The following is a 14,984-nucleotide window of genomic DNA, read 5'->3' as shown; positions in this document are numbered from 1 at the left end:
AGACAGAGTCTCCCTCTGTCGCACAGGCTGGAGTGCAGTGGTGCGATCTCGACTCACTGCAAGCTCCGCCTCCCGTGTTCATGCTATTCTCCTGCCTCAGCCTCCCCAGTAGCTGGGACTACAGGCGCCCACCACCACGCCCAGCTAATTTTTTTGCATTTTTAGTAGAGATGGGGTTTCAACTTGTTAGCCAGGATGGTCTCGATCTCCTCACCTCGTGATCCTTCCGCCTCGGCCTCCCAAAGTGCTGGGATTATAGGCGTGAGCCACAGCGCCCAGCTAATTTTTTGCATTTTAAATAGAGATGGGGTTTCGCCGTGTTAGCCAGGAAGGTCTCGATCTCCTGACCTCATGATCCGCCTGCCTCTGCCTCCCAAACTGCTGGGATTATAGGCGTGAGCCACTGCGCCCGGCAGTAAGGCACTATTTTTATCTCTATTTAAAAATGTAGAAACTAAGCCAAAGAGAGGATATGGTATTTGCCTGGGATCATAGGATTAGTACATGTCTGAGTTGGTATTTAAAGGCAGGCTGCCGGATTTCATAGCCCATCCACAATTGCATGCCACTCAAGTCTTCTGGCTCCGACTTCTCTGCAATTTACACAGCCCTACACTGCCTTCGTCCTAAACTCTCCAACCTCCTATTTTTTTCAGCTCTAAACTTTGATTCCCTAGACAGAGCAGTCAGGGACAGGTGGAAGATTCTTGTGAAAAGAACAGGCAGCAGCATTATTGTTTAGCCTCTTTTTATATCTATTTTATTCTACAGATTAGTGTACTTTTCTCAATTATGCATACTTTTCCATTCTGCCAAAAATTTATTTTAAGGCTGTTAAAGCTGTAGTCAATTTTCTCACTTTGATCTTCCAAAGGAACCTGCTGTGTCTTTTTCATTCTGTGCAAAAATAGGCATTTTAGGATCCACTCGATGCTAAAGTCATTGAGTAGCTAGAGACTTTCTGTTTGTTTTCTGCATTGTTATATTTTCATAGTTGTAGAATCTGAGCAGCATTTAACTTGTCTATGCTTTATATTTTCCTTTAGAGAAAGAACACAGTGATACTTGCTCGTAGTGTTAGAGGAATAATCCCAAAGAGAGAAATTATTCTTCAAATATCCACCATGACTGAATACTAAGTAACACTGAAACCTACTTATAAAACAAAACAGAAAACCTCCAAAAAACCAAATAAACAACAACAAAACTTAAAACCAAAAAAGTACTGGAAGTCTCAGAAGTATATAGCAGTTATTCTTGCTCCTTCAAATGAAAAGAAGCTTTATCGTATCCTCTGTGGAGAGAATTCTGACAGTATTTATCAAAGAACTTACATTTATTCACCTTGTACCCTAACAATTTCATAACTTAAAAATACATACAACAATGTATAATATAGCATTTTTTGTAAAGGGAAATAATCAGAAAGAGTCTAAGTGTTCAACAATAGGGCACTTGTTGAATTATGATACAATCACACAATAAATTCTTTATAGAGCCCATTAAAATGATGTTATTGATATTTATTAATATGAGAAATCATTTAGCATTTTTGGTTAAGACCTTTAACAAAACACAAAGTTTATGAAATAATGGGCACAACATTCCATATTTTCATAAAGGGAATGACTTTTAAAACTACCCTGCAATCATCTCATTTTACACAAATGTCTAATCTGGTTGCTATTCCTGCCACATTTTATGTCTTTGAACCTAATCTACTGACTTCTTTCTCCCAATATTTTCTATGTGCTGAAGGAGTAAAAATGGAATAAAAACAGATATAAGCCATCCCTGCTTTCCTGATGTTGCCAAAGACCAACTGATGCTGGTGTTAAACAAACAAAATGAAAATAAGAAGACTGCTAGGAAGGAAAAACACAGGATGCTCTCTGTGTTTTCATATAATAGCAATCTTTGGAAGCCTAAAACTGAAAGACTAAGATTCACACAGGACTTCAAAAAAGAAGACCCTTGCCTACCTAGAATAAAAGAAGTCTACTTTTGTAACTTGATATTATTAGGCTTTGTCTTATGTTTTTTATTTGCTTTGTAGATTCTTGGAAGTTAAGCTTCATCCATTTTTACTTTTTCTAAGCCTGGAGTGATTCTCCATTTTCTTCGTCTGAGCTCTTCTAGCACTATTTGTGAGCTAACTCATTTGGTTCCTAGTAAATACCACATTTGCGTGTGCATATTACCTTTCTTCTCAACATCATGGGAAATTCCCTCAAAGCAAAGACAGTCACTTCTGATTCCTCACAGTATTTAATAAAAAATCTGATAAACAATTGAGACTAAATAAAGGACTGTTGTACAAAAAGCCTCAATTCAAACCTAGTTACTACTGATATATATTCTATATGAAAGCAAACTTAATATACATTATATCTTTAGGAAAACATATATAATCACTCTGTGATCAAAGGTTTCCTAATTAACATATCTTTATTCACTTACTATTAAATAACTCTAAGAGGATAAAAGTCAACCTCCAGGAAGCATGCTATGGAGGATAGAATGTGATCTTTGGAATCAGACGTACTTACATTGAATTCTACCTTTTGAATATCCAGTTGGGTGATGTAATGCATGGATTATAGTTAACATGGGGGCAAACCGTAGAAAATCTAAAATGTTGTTTGGAGGATTTCATGAAAAAACATTGATGAGCAGCACAATTCCTTTCTTTATATAACTTTTATAATTACTGAATCTCATAACCTGTATTCTAGTCTAGTTAGAAAAATTTTTCCTTTGGATAATGCAATAGTCTTTTAAATATTTGCTGTGTTTTACCCTTGCCGCCTATGTTCACTTAAAATTCATATGCTGAGTTCCTAACTCCCAGTACCTAAAATACAGTGACAGTATTTGGAGACATGGTCTTTAAAGAGATAATTAAGCTAAAATGGAAATTTGAACACAAACAGGTACAGAGGGAAGATGAAGTGAAGTTACATGGAAAAGATAGCCATCGACAAGCCAAGGAGAGAGGCCAGAGAAGATGCCAACCTTGATAGCACCTTGATCTTGGACACTTCTAGCCTCTAGACTTGTGAGAAGGTATATTTCTTTTATTTAAACTATCTAGTCTATGGAAATATATTATGGCAGCCCAAACAAATTAAAATAATGTCCTACTCAAATAGTAGTGATATCCTTTATTTGCTTTTTAGTTTTTGTTTAAATTCAGATTGTATTTTAGATACAGGGGGTATGTAGGCAGGTTTGTTACCTGGGTATATTGTGCCATGCTGAGGTTTGGGGTATGATTGATCTCATCATGCAGATACGAAGCTTAGTACCTTGTAGTTTTTCAACCCTGGCCGCCCTCCCTACTGCCTCTACTAGTCTCCATTGTCTATTATAGTCCTGTTTTCTTTTTTTTTTTTTTAAATTTGTCTTTCTGATTTTTTTATTAGGTAAAAAATGGAAGAACAAAATATAATTTTCATTCAATACATATTTCATCCTTATGGGTTATATTTTCAGAAAGTGAGGTCCATTTAGAATGATAGCAGTTCATCAACCAAATAATTAGTCTTCACACAGTTTCAATAACTTCAGAAATTTTCTTCATCTCTCTCTCTCTGTAGAAATTCTGAAACTGTGGAATGGTCATCTTTATCGTCATAAATATTGTCATCTTTTTGTCCAAGAGTATCCAACATTTAGCTACCAAACTACTACCCAAATCTGATTAATTGATCATGTTGATTCTGTCACATTCTACTTGTCATATCAGATTTTTATTAAAGAAATCATTAGCTTATCTATTATTGTTACTGGGGCTGTAAGAAAATTTTATAATTCATTTGGACCAATCCTCTTCTTTATGGTCTTATTTGAGAATAAAACTTGTTTCAGTCTTAGCCCGTCATTTAATAAGCCAGTGACCTGGGGCAAATCTAACTGCTTCATCTGTAAACTATGAATAATAATGGAGGCCCTCTGCCTGTCACACATGGGTATAGTAAGGTTCCATTTTAAAAATGGCTCTTATTATGTTACCTGAAAGGCATTCTATAATGATGAGTGGCAAGGTGGTCTTAGCAACAGAGCAGTGAAAATTGGGACCATTTTCTGTTGCTATCATTTCTATTTTTGTGATAACCTCTTTAAATTAGCTTTAGGATGTAATTCAAAGGAGTTATGTAATTGGATTTTTTTTTTTTTTTTTTTTTTTTTGAGACAGAGATTCCCTCTGTCGCCCAGGTTGGAGTGCTGTGGCGCAATCTGGGCGCACTGCAAGCTCCGCCTCCTGGGTTTACGCCATTCTCCTGCTTCAGCATCGCGAGTAGCTGGGACTACAGGCGCTCGCCACCGCGCCTGGCTAATTTTTTGTATGTTTAGTTGGGACGGGGTTTCACCCTGTTAGCCAGGATGGCCTCGATCTCCTGACCTCGTGATCCACCTGTCTCGGCCTCCCAAAGTGCTGGGATTACAGGCATGAACCACCGCGCCCGGCCCATAATTGGAAAATTTTGTACTGTTAGATCTAAGAGTATTTTATGTGGTATAATAAAAGATGAATTTAGTGAGCCTCATTAGATAATTGCATGGAATATATTATGCACTGCCCTGCAGGGGCCTAAGAGAATGGTCCACAGGTCTTGTGAAGTTGATATAAAGACAGGCAACAAGACAGTCTAGCTAAGTAAAAGTCTGTAGACATCTCTAGGGAGGAGTGATTAGAGAATGCCCTGACTCTGTGGATAGCTGGCATATTTTACCCCAGAAAGAAGAGCACACAGTGGGAGAGAGTACTTGAGGTTTAAATAAGAAAAGAGGATGAAAAAATTACTTTGACTAATTACAAATTTTCTCAAGAATGGACTTATTCTCTACTTTCTATTGCCTTTTGAGAAATCATTATTTTGAATTGAGTCAACATAATTATTAAGACTAATTGTGGAGGGTATTCAAAATGGAATAACAGCGGTCCCTAGGATTATATTTTATTTATGAAGGATCACTCATTTGTAACTTTTCCTTCAGTTAGATGTTTTTCAATACAAAAATACCTTTTTAGCACCAGTTCAATTTGGGAAACGATATGTGAAATTCAGGCATATATTTAATTTTATGTGTAAAATACTCCATTTTTTTCTGTTAATGAAGTAAGTATGTTTAACAAGAGACATATCCTCTTAATAAATTTTTAACTGCACAATACAATCTTGTTAACTATAGGTGCTCTGTTGACAGCAGATCTCTAGAACTTATTCATCTGTTATAACTGAATTTTATACCCATTGAACAGCAACCCCCATTTCCCCTGCTTCCAGACACTGGCAACCAGTATTCTTCTCTGTTTCTAGGAGTTTAACTATTTTAGATATCTTACGTAAGTGGAATCAGGCAGTATTCAGACATACTTTCAATTAGTAATGACTATAATTCTGATAGTTTAAATGAGAGAAAGCAAACATCACTACTACTAGCTTTTGGGGGAAAATATTACAAATAGGGATATTGTGATAAAAGCGTAGAATATTTTTTACGTTTGTGCACTTAGATCCATGTTCAAACTTTGCCACCTATACATGTATAGCACATTTGAATATGTGCTACAGTATGCCATTTATAAAGACTGAAAATAACATTCTATAAAACATTATTATTTATTTAGCAACTTCATGAGCTTTGGCTTCAAAAATACCTGATTTACATAGCATAATCCTAGTGCTGGAGAGCAGATCAGTGGCAGCCAAAGGTTAGGGTTGGTTGGAAGATGTGATTAGTGAGGAATAATGTGAAAACATGTACTTTCTTTGTGGTGATACAGCAGTTCTGCATCCAGATTATGGTGATGGTTACATAAATCCACACTCCATAGATCTATACACACACATCACACATACAGTCACACACACCTACACAAGAGTACATGTAAAATCCTTAGAAATATGAATAGGGTCTGAACCTGAGTTAATGGTGTGGAAACAATGTCAATTTCCTGATTTTGGCAATGTACTACATTAAGTTAGATATAATCATTGGGGAAAGTTGGCTGAAAATAACACGATCATTCTTTTTACTATTTTTTAACTTCTTGTGAGTCAAATTATTTAAAAATAATAGGTATTAAACAAAGACAAAAAATCTAAAATTTCTAAAATCAAAGCCCTTATGAATTTGAACATATTATTTGATTTATTTTGTAGACCTTGATTTCTTCACCTGTAAAAATGGAATAATAGTACCTCATTATTCTATCAATAATACTATCTCATTATTGTCATGTTTAAACCATACCATTTATGTAAGTGCCCAGTACCGTGTCTGGTGAACAATAATGCTTAAACACTGAGTTCCTCACTTATTTTGTGGCTATTCGTTTACAGGTGGTTTTTAAGTTCCTAAGTGGAAGTTTGTTTAAAAAGATGGAGTCAAAATAAACAGCAATGTCTCAGAGCATCATCTGAACAAGAAAGGAAGGTGTTCTCCATCCCTTGAAATGGTCTCAGTCCTCTTTTATTGTTTAGCTCTCATGTGAGTCTTCACAAATAACCTCAAGAATTGCTACAACACCAACAGAGAATTAACTCTCATTGAGTTTTTAGCTCAGTAGATTCTGGGTTCTAAACTTTATGGACTCACCTGCTTTTTAAATTTTTCCCATTTAGAAATATTCAATTTAAATCTTCCTTCAGTAAGTAATTGTTAACTATTAACAATCCTAACATTATAATAAAGTCATAAGTAACATTTATTACTTTTGTTTTCCACTCATACTGCTTGCAGTCCATAAGCATACAGCATTTTCGTCTTTCCAAATATCTAAAGGAAGATAATCAAAATCAAAACTAAGAAATCCTACTCTGAAGTCATATCTCTCTAACTAGATTGTATATTTATTGAGGGTGATGACTATATTTTCTTTTCCAGAAGAACAAAACAAATACAAAGTTGGGATGAATTGAATTCAGTGGGGGATGGAGAGGGGAAGGAGTCAAGGTTCTTCATCCTTTCCCATGCTTTGATAAGTTTATCTGTGGGATTCTAGTTAAAAGAACATGACTATCTAAGGAAGTAAGTGCTTGAAAGGCCCATTGTATTAGGAGATTAGGAATTGTTAGCTTGAAAAGACATAAATGGAAAGAAAACATAATGCAGAGACAAAATACATGAAATTTGTATTGTGGTACACATGTGCTTTGTGATCATATTTCTGTGTCATAAACAAAGAAAAAGGATAAAGCTTAACCAAGAGAAATTTAGGGCACACAGAAGCATTTATGTATTTTCATACTATGAACTGGGGCTAAGGTGTCCTTTACCATGACAGTTGGTGAAGCATAAGAACAAATCAATTCACAAATGTTCTAGTAAATTCCAATTTCCACATCTTAAATCATAGACCTAAGTCAGTCAAAGTCAGTCATATATATAGATATATGTGTGTGTGTTTGTGTATATATATATATAGGCACTTACATAAGTGGTATGATTTAAGCATGACAATAATGAGATAGGAATCATACTATTATTCCATTTTTACAGGTGAAGAAATCAAGGTCTACAAAAGAAATCAAATAATATGTCCAAATTCATATGGGCTTTGATTTTTGAACTTTCAAATTTTTGTCTTTGTTTAATACCTTTCGTTTTAAAATAATTTGACTCATAAGAAGTTAAAAAAAGAAGTAAAAAGAATGACCATGCTATTTTCAGGCAACTTTTCCCAATGATTATATCTAACTTAACCTAGTACATTGCCAAAATCAGGAAATTGACATTGTTGTCATGCCATTAACTCAGGTTCAGACCCTATTCATATTTCTAAGGAGTTTACATGTACATATGTGTTTGAATATATGTGTGATGTGTGTGTATAGATCTATGAAGTGTGGATTTATATAACCATCACCATAATCTGGATGCAGAACTGCCACAAAGAAAGTACATGTTTTCACATTATCCCTCACTAATCACATCTTCCAACCAACCCTAACCCTTGGCAACCACCAATCTGTTCTCCAGCACTGGGATTATGCTATGTAATTCAGGTATTTTTGAAGCCAAGCTTATGAGGTTGCTAAATAAATAATAATGTTTATAAACTATTATTTTCAGTCTTTATAAGTGGCATACTGTAGCACATATTCAAATGTGCTGTACATGTATAGGTGAGCCAAAGTTTCAACATGGATCTAAGTGTACAGACATAAAAAATATTGTACGCTTTTATCATAATATCTCTATTTGTAATCTTTTCCCCCAAATACTAGTAGTAGTGGTTTGCTTTCTCTTATTTAAACTATCAGAAGCTTTAAACTTTCTCTTAGTTAAACTATAGTCATTACTAATTGAAAGTATGTTTGAATACTTCCTGATTCCACTTACACAAGATAGATATATATATCAGTCATATATATGTGTGGGTATATATTTATATATATATACGTCAGTCATATATCTGTGTGTATATATTTATATATATCACATAACACACATATATAGACGGAGTTAGGTCTATGACCTCTGTATATCTTTATATACACACATATATTTTTAAAGTATTACATGAAGCAAATAGTACAGCTGATTTCATATAACAAAAGTTATTGGATGTATATGGGCAAAAGTTAATGCATATGGGCAAATAAATTGATGAACTTACAGACTCATTTATTTGACATATATTTATTTTGTGGTCTCTATTGAATGCTGGATATCTTCCCGGAGCCTGAAATTCAGCAGTGAACATAACAGGCTCAAATCCTTGTACTCAAGTAGCTAATATTCTAATCGAGGGAGAAGAAAATAAGCAAAGTTAATAAGCAAAATATTCAACATACTAGTTGATAGGAAGTTCTGTGGTGAAAAATAAAGTCAGAGGAAAAGAATGAGAGGAAGCTCTAAAAGCAACTGAAGATTTACATGAGGAAGCTGCCCAGGCTTTGGCCCAGAGTGAGAGGAAGCGCCATGAGTCCAACAGGCAGGTCACAGTTCAGTGGAAAGAAAAGGATTTCCAGGGCATGTTGGAGTGCCACAAAGAGGGCGAGGCCCTCCTCATCCTCAACCTGGTGACAGACTTGAAGCCCCAGATGCTGTTGGACACAGTGCCTTGTCTCCCCACCTACATCCTCTACATGTGCATCTGGCTCGTGGACCACACCAACGATGATCTCAAGGTGCACTCCCTGATGACCTCCACCACCAACGGCATTAAGAAAGTCCTGAAGAAGGACAGTGATGACTTTGAGATGACGTCATTCTTGTTATCCAACACCTGCCACCTTCTTCACTGTCTGAAGCGGTACAGCGGGGATGAGGGCTTCATGACTCAGAATACTGCAAAGCACAACGAACACTGCCTTAAGAACTTTGACCTCACCGAATACTGTCAGGTACTGAGTGACCTTTCCATTGCGATCTACCAGCAGCTCTTTAAAATTGCCCAGGGTGTGTTACAGCCGATGATAGTTTCTGCCCTGTTGGAAAATGAGAGCATTCAGGGTCTATCTGGTGTGAAGCCCACTGGCTCCCAGAAGCACTCCTCCACCATGGCAGATGGGGATAACTCATACCATCTGGAAGCTATCATCCACCAGATGAATGCCTTTCATACAGTCATGTGTGACCAGGGCTTGGACCGTGAGATCACCCTGCAGATATTCAAACAGCTCTTCTACAGGATCAATGCAGTGACTCTTAACGACCTGCTCCTGCGGAAGGACACCTGCTCTTGGAGCACAGGCATGCAACTCAGGTACAATATAAGTCAGCTTGAGGAGTGGCTTTGGGGAAGAAACCTTCACCAGAGTGGAGTAGTTCAGACCATGGAACCTCTGATCCAAGCAGCCCAGCTCCTGCAATTAAAGAAGAAAACCCAGGAGGATGCAGAGGACATCTGCTCCCTGTGTACCTCTCTCAGCACCCAGCAGATTGTCAAAATTTTAAACCTTTAGCCTCCCCTGAATGAATTTGAAGAACAGGTAACAGTGGCCTTTATACAAACGATCCAAGCACAACTACAAGAGCAGAATGACCCTCAGCAACTGCTATTAGATGCCAAGCACATGTTTCCTGTTTTGTTTCCATTTCATCCATCTTCCCTAACCATGGAGTCAATCCCAGCATGTCTCAATGTGGAGTTCCTCAATGAAGTAGATGCATGTTTAGTCTGATTCCCAATGTGAGCAAAAAGGAAGTATAGACAGTAAAGTAAATTCAAGGATCTGTTAAACCTGGTAAAAGTAGATCAAATCAGAGATTGACAGCCTGTGGAGAGTGCTGAACTATACAGAATTAGACACAACTATGGCATTATTTTTTGTACCTACTGCTCAGAATAAAAACATGTGAAATATGGAAGATTTTGTTTGATTTCAGTCCAACAAATATACATAATAATTTATAGACACCAAGCAGTCCCCATAGCCATATAAAAGATGCCAATTCTATAAAATGAAGCTGCCGAGTTTTAATCTTTGCATATAACTGGAGAATGTCCAAATTAAAATACTAACTATATATAAGTCACATAAATTGCCTTCAAAGGGCTTTTAACAAATAATAGTACTAATAACCATGATAATGGCATATACTGACATTTCCCAAAGTTTGCAAACCATAGGTGTGGTAGAGTTTGTGGTAAGATGTGTTTAGAACAAAAATATGGGGATGAGACTTCTGAGAAATGTCCCCAAAATATTTTTTAATGGCTGATTATACAAAGACAGCGGTGTAACTGACCTCCAAACCAGACATTTTGAGTACTGGTTTCTGAAGCAAAATTAGAAGTGCCAGTCCTCAGTGTCCTCAAACACTTTTGTGTAATCTTGGTTTAATGGAAGAGATGATTAAAATGCTGCTATCTGAAACTCCAAGTGAGAAAGATGGAAAAATAATTTGTGTCTGATGCTGGTCCATACACTTTCCAAGTCCCACAAAACTCTCACAAAAATGTATATAAGCTAAATACTACAAAATGATAACAACTTGTTTTATTTATAGATGTAAAAACCAAACAATGTGAAAGCTTTTAATCTCTTAATGCCATTAACCCTCCAATAAGAGCGTCATATAATGCTCTACTATTCCAAACTGCTAAATAGTAAAACAAACTAAACTTGCACATCAGATTATCTGAAAAACCTCCAAAATAATCAGTTCAGGGATTACTATTATACAAAAGTTTGGGGTTTTTTAAGAGAATAAAATGGCTTAGGTCAACTTTCCCCTTTCAGGTTATTTTCAACGTTTTTCAAACGTTGTAATTCAAAATTGTAAATATCTCTCCTATGAAATAAGGATTTAAAAAAAGAGTAATTCAATAATATAACAGATGTAGATGTTTGCTGCTCTTAGAATTTTTTGTTTCTTTGTTTTTGGGCTCTTCAAAAGCAAGCATTCAGTTAGAAACCCATATTATTCTTTCTACAGTTTTTTTATTATACTTTAAGTTCTATGGTACATGTGCACAATGTGCAGGTTTGTTACATATGTATACATGTGCTGGTTTGTTACATATGTATACATGTGCCATGTTGGTTTGCTGCACCCATTAACTGGTCATTTACATTAGGTGTATCTCCTAATGCTATCCCTACCCCCTCCCCACACCCTACAACAGGCCCCAGTGTGTGATGTTTGCCTTCCTGTGTCCAAGTGTTCTTATTGTTCAATTCCCACTTATGAGTGAGAACATGTGGTGTTTGGTTTTTTGTCCTTGCAATAGTTCGCTGAGAATGATGGTTTCCAGCTTCATCCATGTCCCTACAAAGGACATGAACTCATCATTTTTTATGGCTGCATGGTATTCCATATTCTTTCCACACATTTTTTTTTTACTGTCTTTTCCCTATTTCTTGATAGCAGTATGCTGTTTCCATGATAAGAACAAATAGTGTTTGCAAATCATAGAACAGCCTCTGTATTACATTAAGAAAATGAGATTTATCCTTGGATTGGAAGTAGAACAGCCTGCCTCCACCCTCCTTTACTCAACCACCCAACTTAAAAGGCTCTCGGAAACACAGCACACTCCAAGCTACCTTCTGTAGTGTGCCCTTAGAGCACAGCTTCCATAGTCGTTCTCTGCATCTCCTGGGGCTTAACCCAGTCTTAGCCTGTGTTAAGGCTGCTGACAGTTGTGTTCCAATCAGTTGCCATGGGCATTATACCCTCTACATCCACATTAAACATGCCAGCTTCTCTTGGGTGTCTGCAGAGCTGTGCCTTTTTCTTTCAGTTACAGTTACATAATCACTGATGTCCATGACACTCACACGTGGATCCATGTGCTGACTTCATTTAGAAGGCCAACCTAAAACATCTGGGTTTGTGGCTACCTCTTTAAATTGTTTGTGAAGTATAATTTGCTTTTTGATGCACTTTAGTTTGAAACTGAGTCTCTTATGTAAGGACTGTCCTTAATCTTTCAAGACCAAAAATGACTTGTTAGAGTGTTAAGGAGTTTTGACATGCAGTGGTTCCACAAACACAGTTGCTTGCTATCCTTATATACTGTCTTACACCATCATTCTCTCCATGTCTCTTGGTCACTACTCTCTGCTGTCACTGGTTAATCACTAGGTGCCAAGAGCTTACTGAATAAAAGCTTGACAATTAGAATAAATGGGGAGGGGAGGACCTTATGAATAGTCCATTTAGCCTAAGAAATGGCAGGTTTAGTTCTTCTCTTCCAAAAGATAAAGGTATATCACTGGAATTGTACTTAAACTATATAGATGACTAATAAATATATACTTCATATGTACTTAATATTTAGATCTGTCTTGTTTAATATTTGAAGGTTAGGAGAAGCATCTTTAGGGGAACTATATAATATTTTGTTAGCATTTTCTCTGCATTTTTAAAAATCATTTCAACTCAAACACTTATCAGCGTCATGAAATCAGTAATGACTCTTAAACAATTCAACATAAAGGTTTGAACTCTGCACTAGATGTCTCTTTAATTTCTTAATATTTAAAATTTAGATGACACTTTTCCCACCAGGTGCCTTTAGTGGTGACTAAGATAACTGACTTCTCAATTGTTTCTCTGAAATAAGTGTTTCTGTGGGAATAATTTTAATGTTCAAAGTGATATCATGGTGGAATTTTGTCTTTTAAAACATTAGAAGCATTTTAAATATTAAGAATCAAATATTTATAGATCAAACACTTGTGTTTTAAGTATTATACGGGACCTGTTTACTTATAGTAAATGTGTATGTATACATGAGTTGTTGCTGAAGCCGGCAAGCATATTATATACATGCATTTTCCCTGTGCCATCATAGTTGCAGTTAGAGTTCTAGTACCTGTAGGTTTTCCTGGGAGGCAGATTAGACCCAAACGTAGACATTTTTCCCTTTCCATGAAGCATGACGTTGGGAGTTGATTCCTTTGATTTCCCTAGTACCAAATTTTAAGGCTTTTGTAAAAACAAAAAGAAAACAAACTCGGAGCTTGGAATATTTAAACATTAATGCTGCTACCATTAATTCATCAAATATTTACTTAGAGCCTTCATACATTAAGGTTCCAGTAACCAATAAATTAGAATTTATTTCTTCTGCATAAAGTAAATTTTCATACACTTGACCTACTAAGACAGCAAGGGTGTCCTAAATTGAGGCAGTTGTATAATGCCTGCATAACTAAATGGTAACTAAAATGGGACAGCGTGGGGCAAGACCTTGTAGTTCTTCACAGACTATTTGTCATCAGTTTCTCCAATTAATTTGCTGCATGAACCAAATAACCATAATTCACCTTTTGTACCCACTGGTGCCATAATTACAGAATTAGAGGGTGTAGACAGAGGTTAATGCCAATGACAAACACAGAAAAGGGTTTTTTATTATTGTAAAGGTCCTTAGATACAAAAGATTGTTTTTCAAAAAAAAAAGTTCCTAATTCTACCAAAGGGGATCAACCAGAAATGAAACTCACCTACTTTCTGAAGTGACACTGCATCAGAATAATCCAGATTTTAACATAACATTTTGCCGCCCACTGACATTTAGAGGAAGGGGCTGCCTCTCCAGAAGAGTTCAGAACATATTTGGTGGTGAACCTAACACCATGGAGGACAGACTACTGATGAAAATATTTTTCCACTTTGAACAAATCTGTAAGCTGCACCTTTGTTTATAGAAAAATGCTTGGAATAGTCACTTTAATATTTAGCTGTGGATAAAAATTTGTGGAAATAAATACTTTTGAATAAAAAAAGAAAAATAAAACAAGGAAGAAGAATGGGTTGATAGGATGTATATTTAAAATAGAATATCCAGGAACAACTGCACTGAAGTTATAATATATGTGTAATTACGTATCACTATATATAATAACTATATCTTTATATCTGGTGCAGGTGAGTAAATAACCCATGCAAATATCTGGAGAAGGAACAGTCCAGGCACTACAGGAATATCAAAAAGGCCAATATGACACGAGCAGAGTAATGACAGAGTGATATGGAGTGAGGAGCAGATGAAATAATAAGAAAAGTAGGCATGTCATTTTGAGGGGTATGCTTCTCAGATTCTAATTTGCATATAAATCACTTAGGTTTCACATTAAAATAAAGATTCTGATTCAGGTGGTCTCGAGTGTTTATATTTCTTACAAGTTTCAGGGGATGCTGGTGCTACTGGTCTGTGTATCACACTTTGAATACCAAAGGACTGGAGATGTGTGCATGGTAAGGGCTTTGGATTTGAGTACTGTGGGTTGAATTGTGTCTTCCCCAAAAAGATGTTCAAGTCCCAACTCTCTGTACTTGTAAATATGACCTTACTTGGAAATAAAATCTTGCCTAGTCAGTCAACTTAAGTGGATTCAGATGGACCCTTATCAATGACTAGTGTGCTTGTAAGAATGAGGATATTTGGAAAAACACACAGTAGATAAGGTATGTGAAGATGAAGGAAGAGATTGGAGCCATGTAACTACAAGCCAAAGAATGCCAAGGATTGATGGCAACTGTGAGAAGCTAGGAAAAGACAAGGAAGGATT

The 14,984-nt window shown here is 36.2% G+C and overlaps 1 protein-coding gene across 1 annotated transcript; it reads left to right on the top strand.

The window, feature by feature from the left end:
* The first annotated feature begins 2,882 nt into the window (after nt 1-2,882).
* LOC101127159 (unconventional myosin-Vb-like) lies at nt 2,883-10,139 on the top strand. Its single transcript, XM_055380209.1, is given in 2 exon segments — nt 2,883-2,933; nt 8,862-10,139. Coding segments are annotated over 2 exon segments (1,329 nt in total).
* The last annotated feature ends 4,845 nt before the right edge of the window (nt 10,140-14,984 follow it).

The sequence above is a fragment of the Gorilla gorilla genome, chromosome 11 (genome assembly GCF_029281585.2).
Source record: "Gorilla gorilla gorilla isolate KB3781 chromosome 11, NHGRI_mGorGor1-v2.1_pri, whole genome shotgun sequence".
NCBI classification, from domain to species: Eukaryota; Metazoa; Chordata; class Mammalia; order Primates; family Hominidae; genus Gorilla; species Gorilla gorilla.
This window is presented reverse-complemented; position numbering and strand designations above follow the sequence as displayed.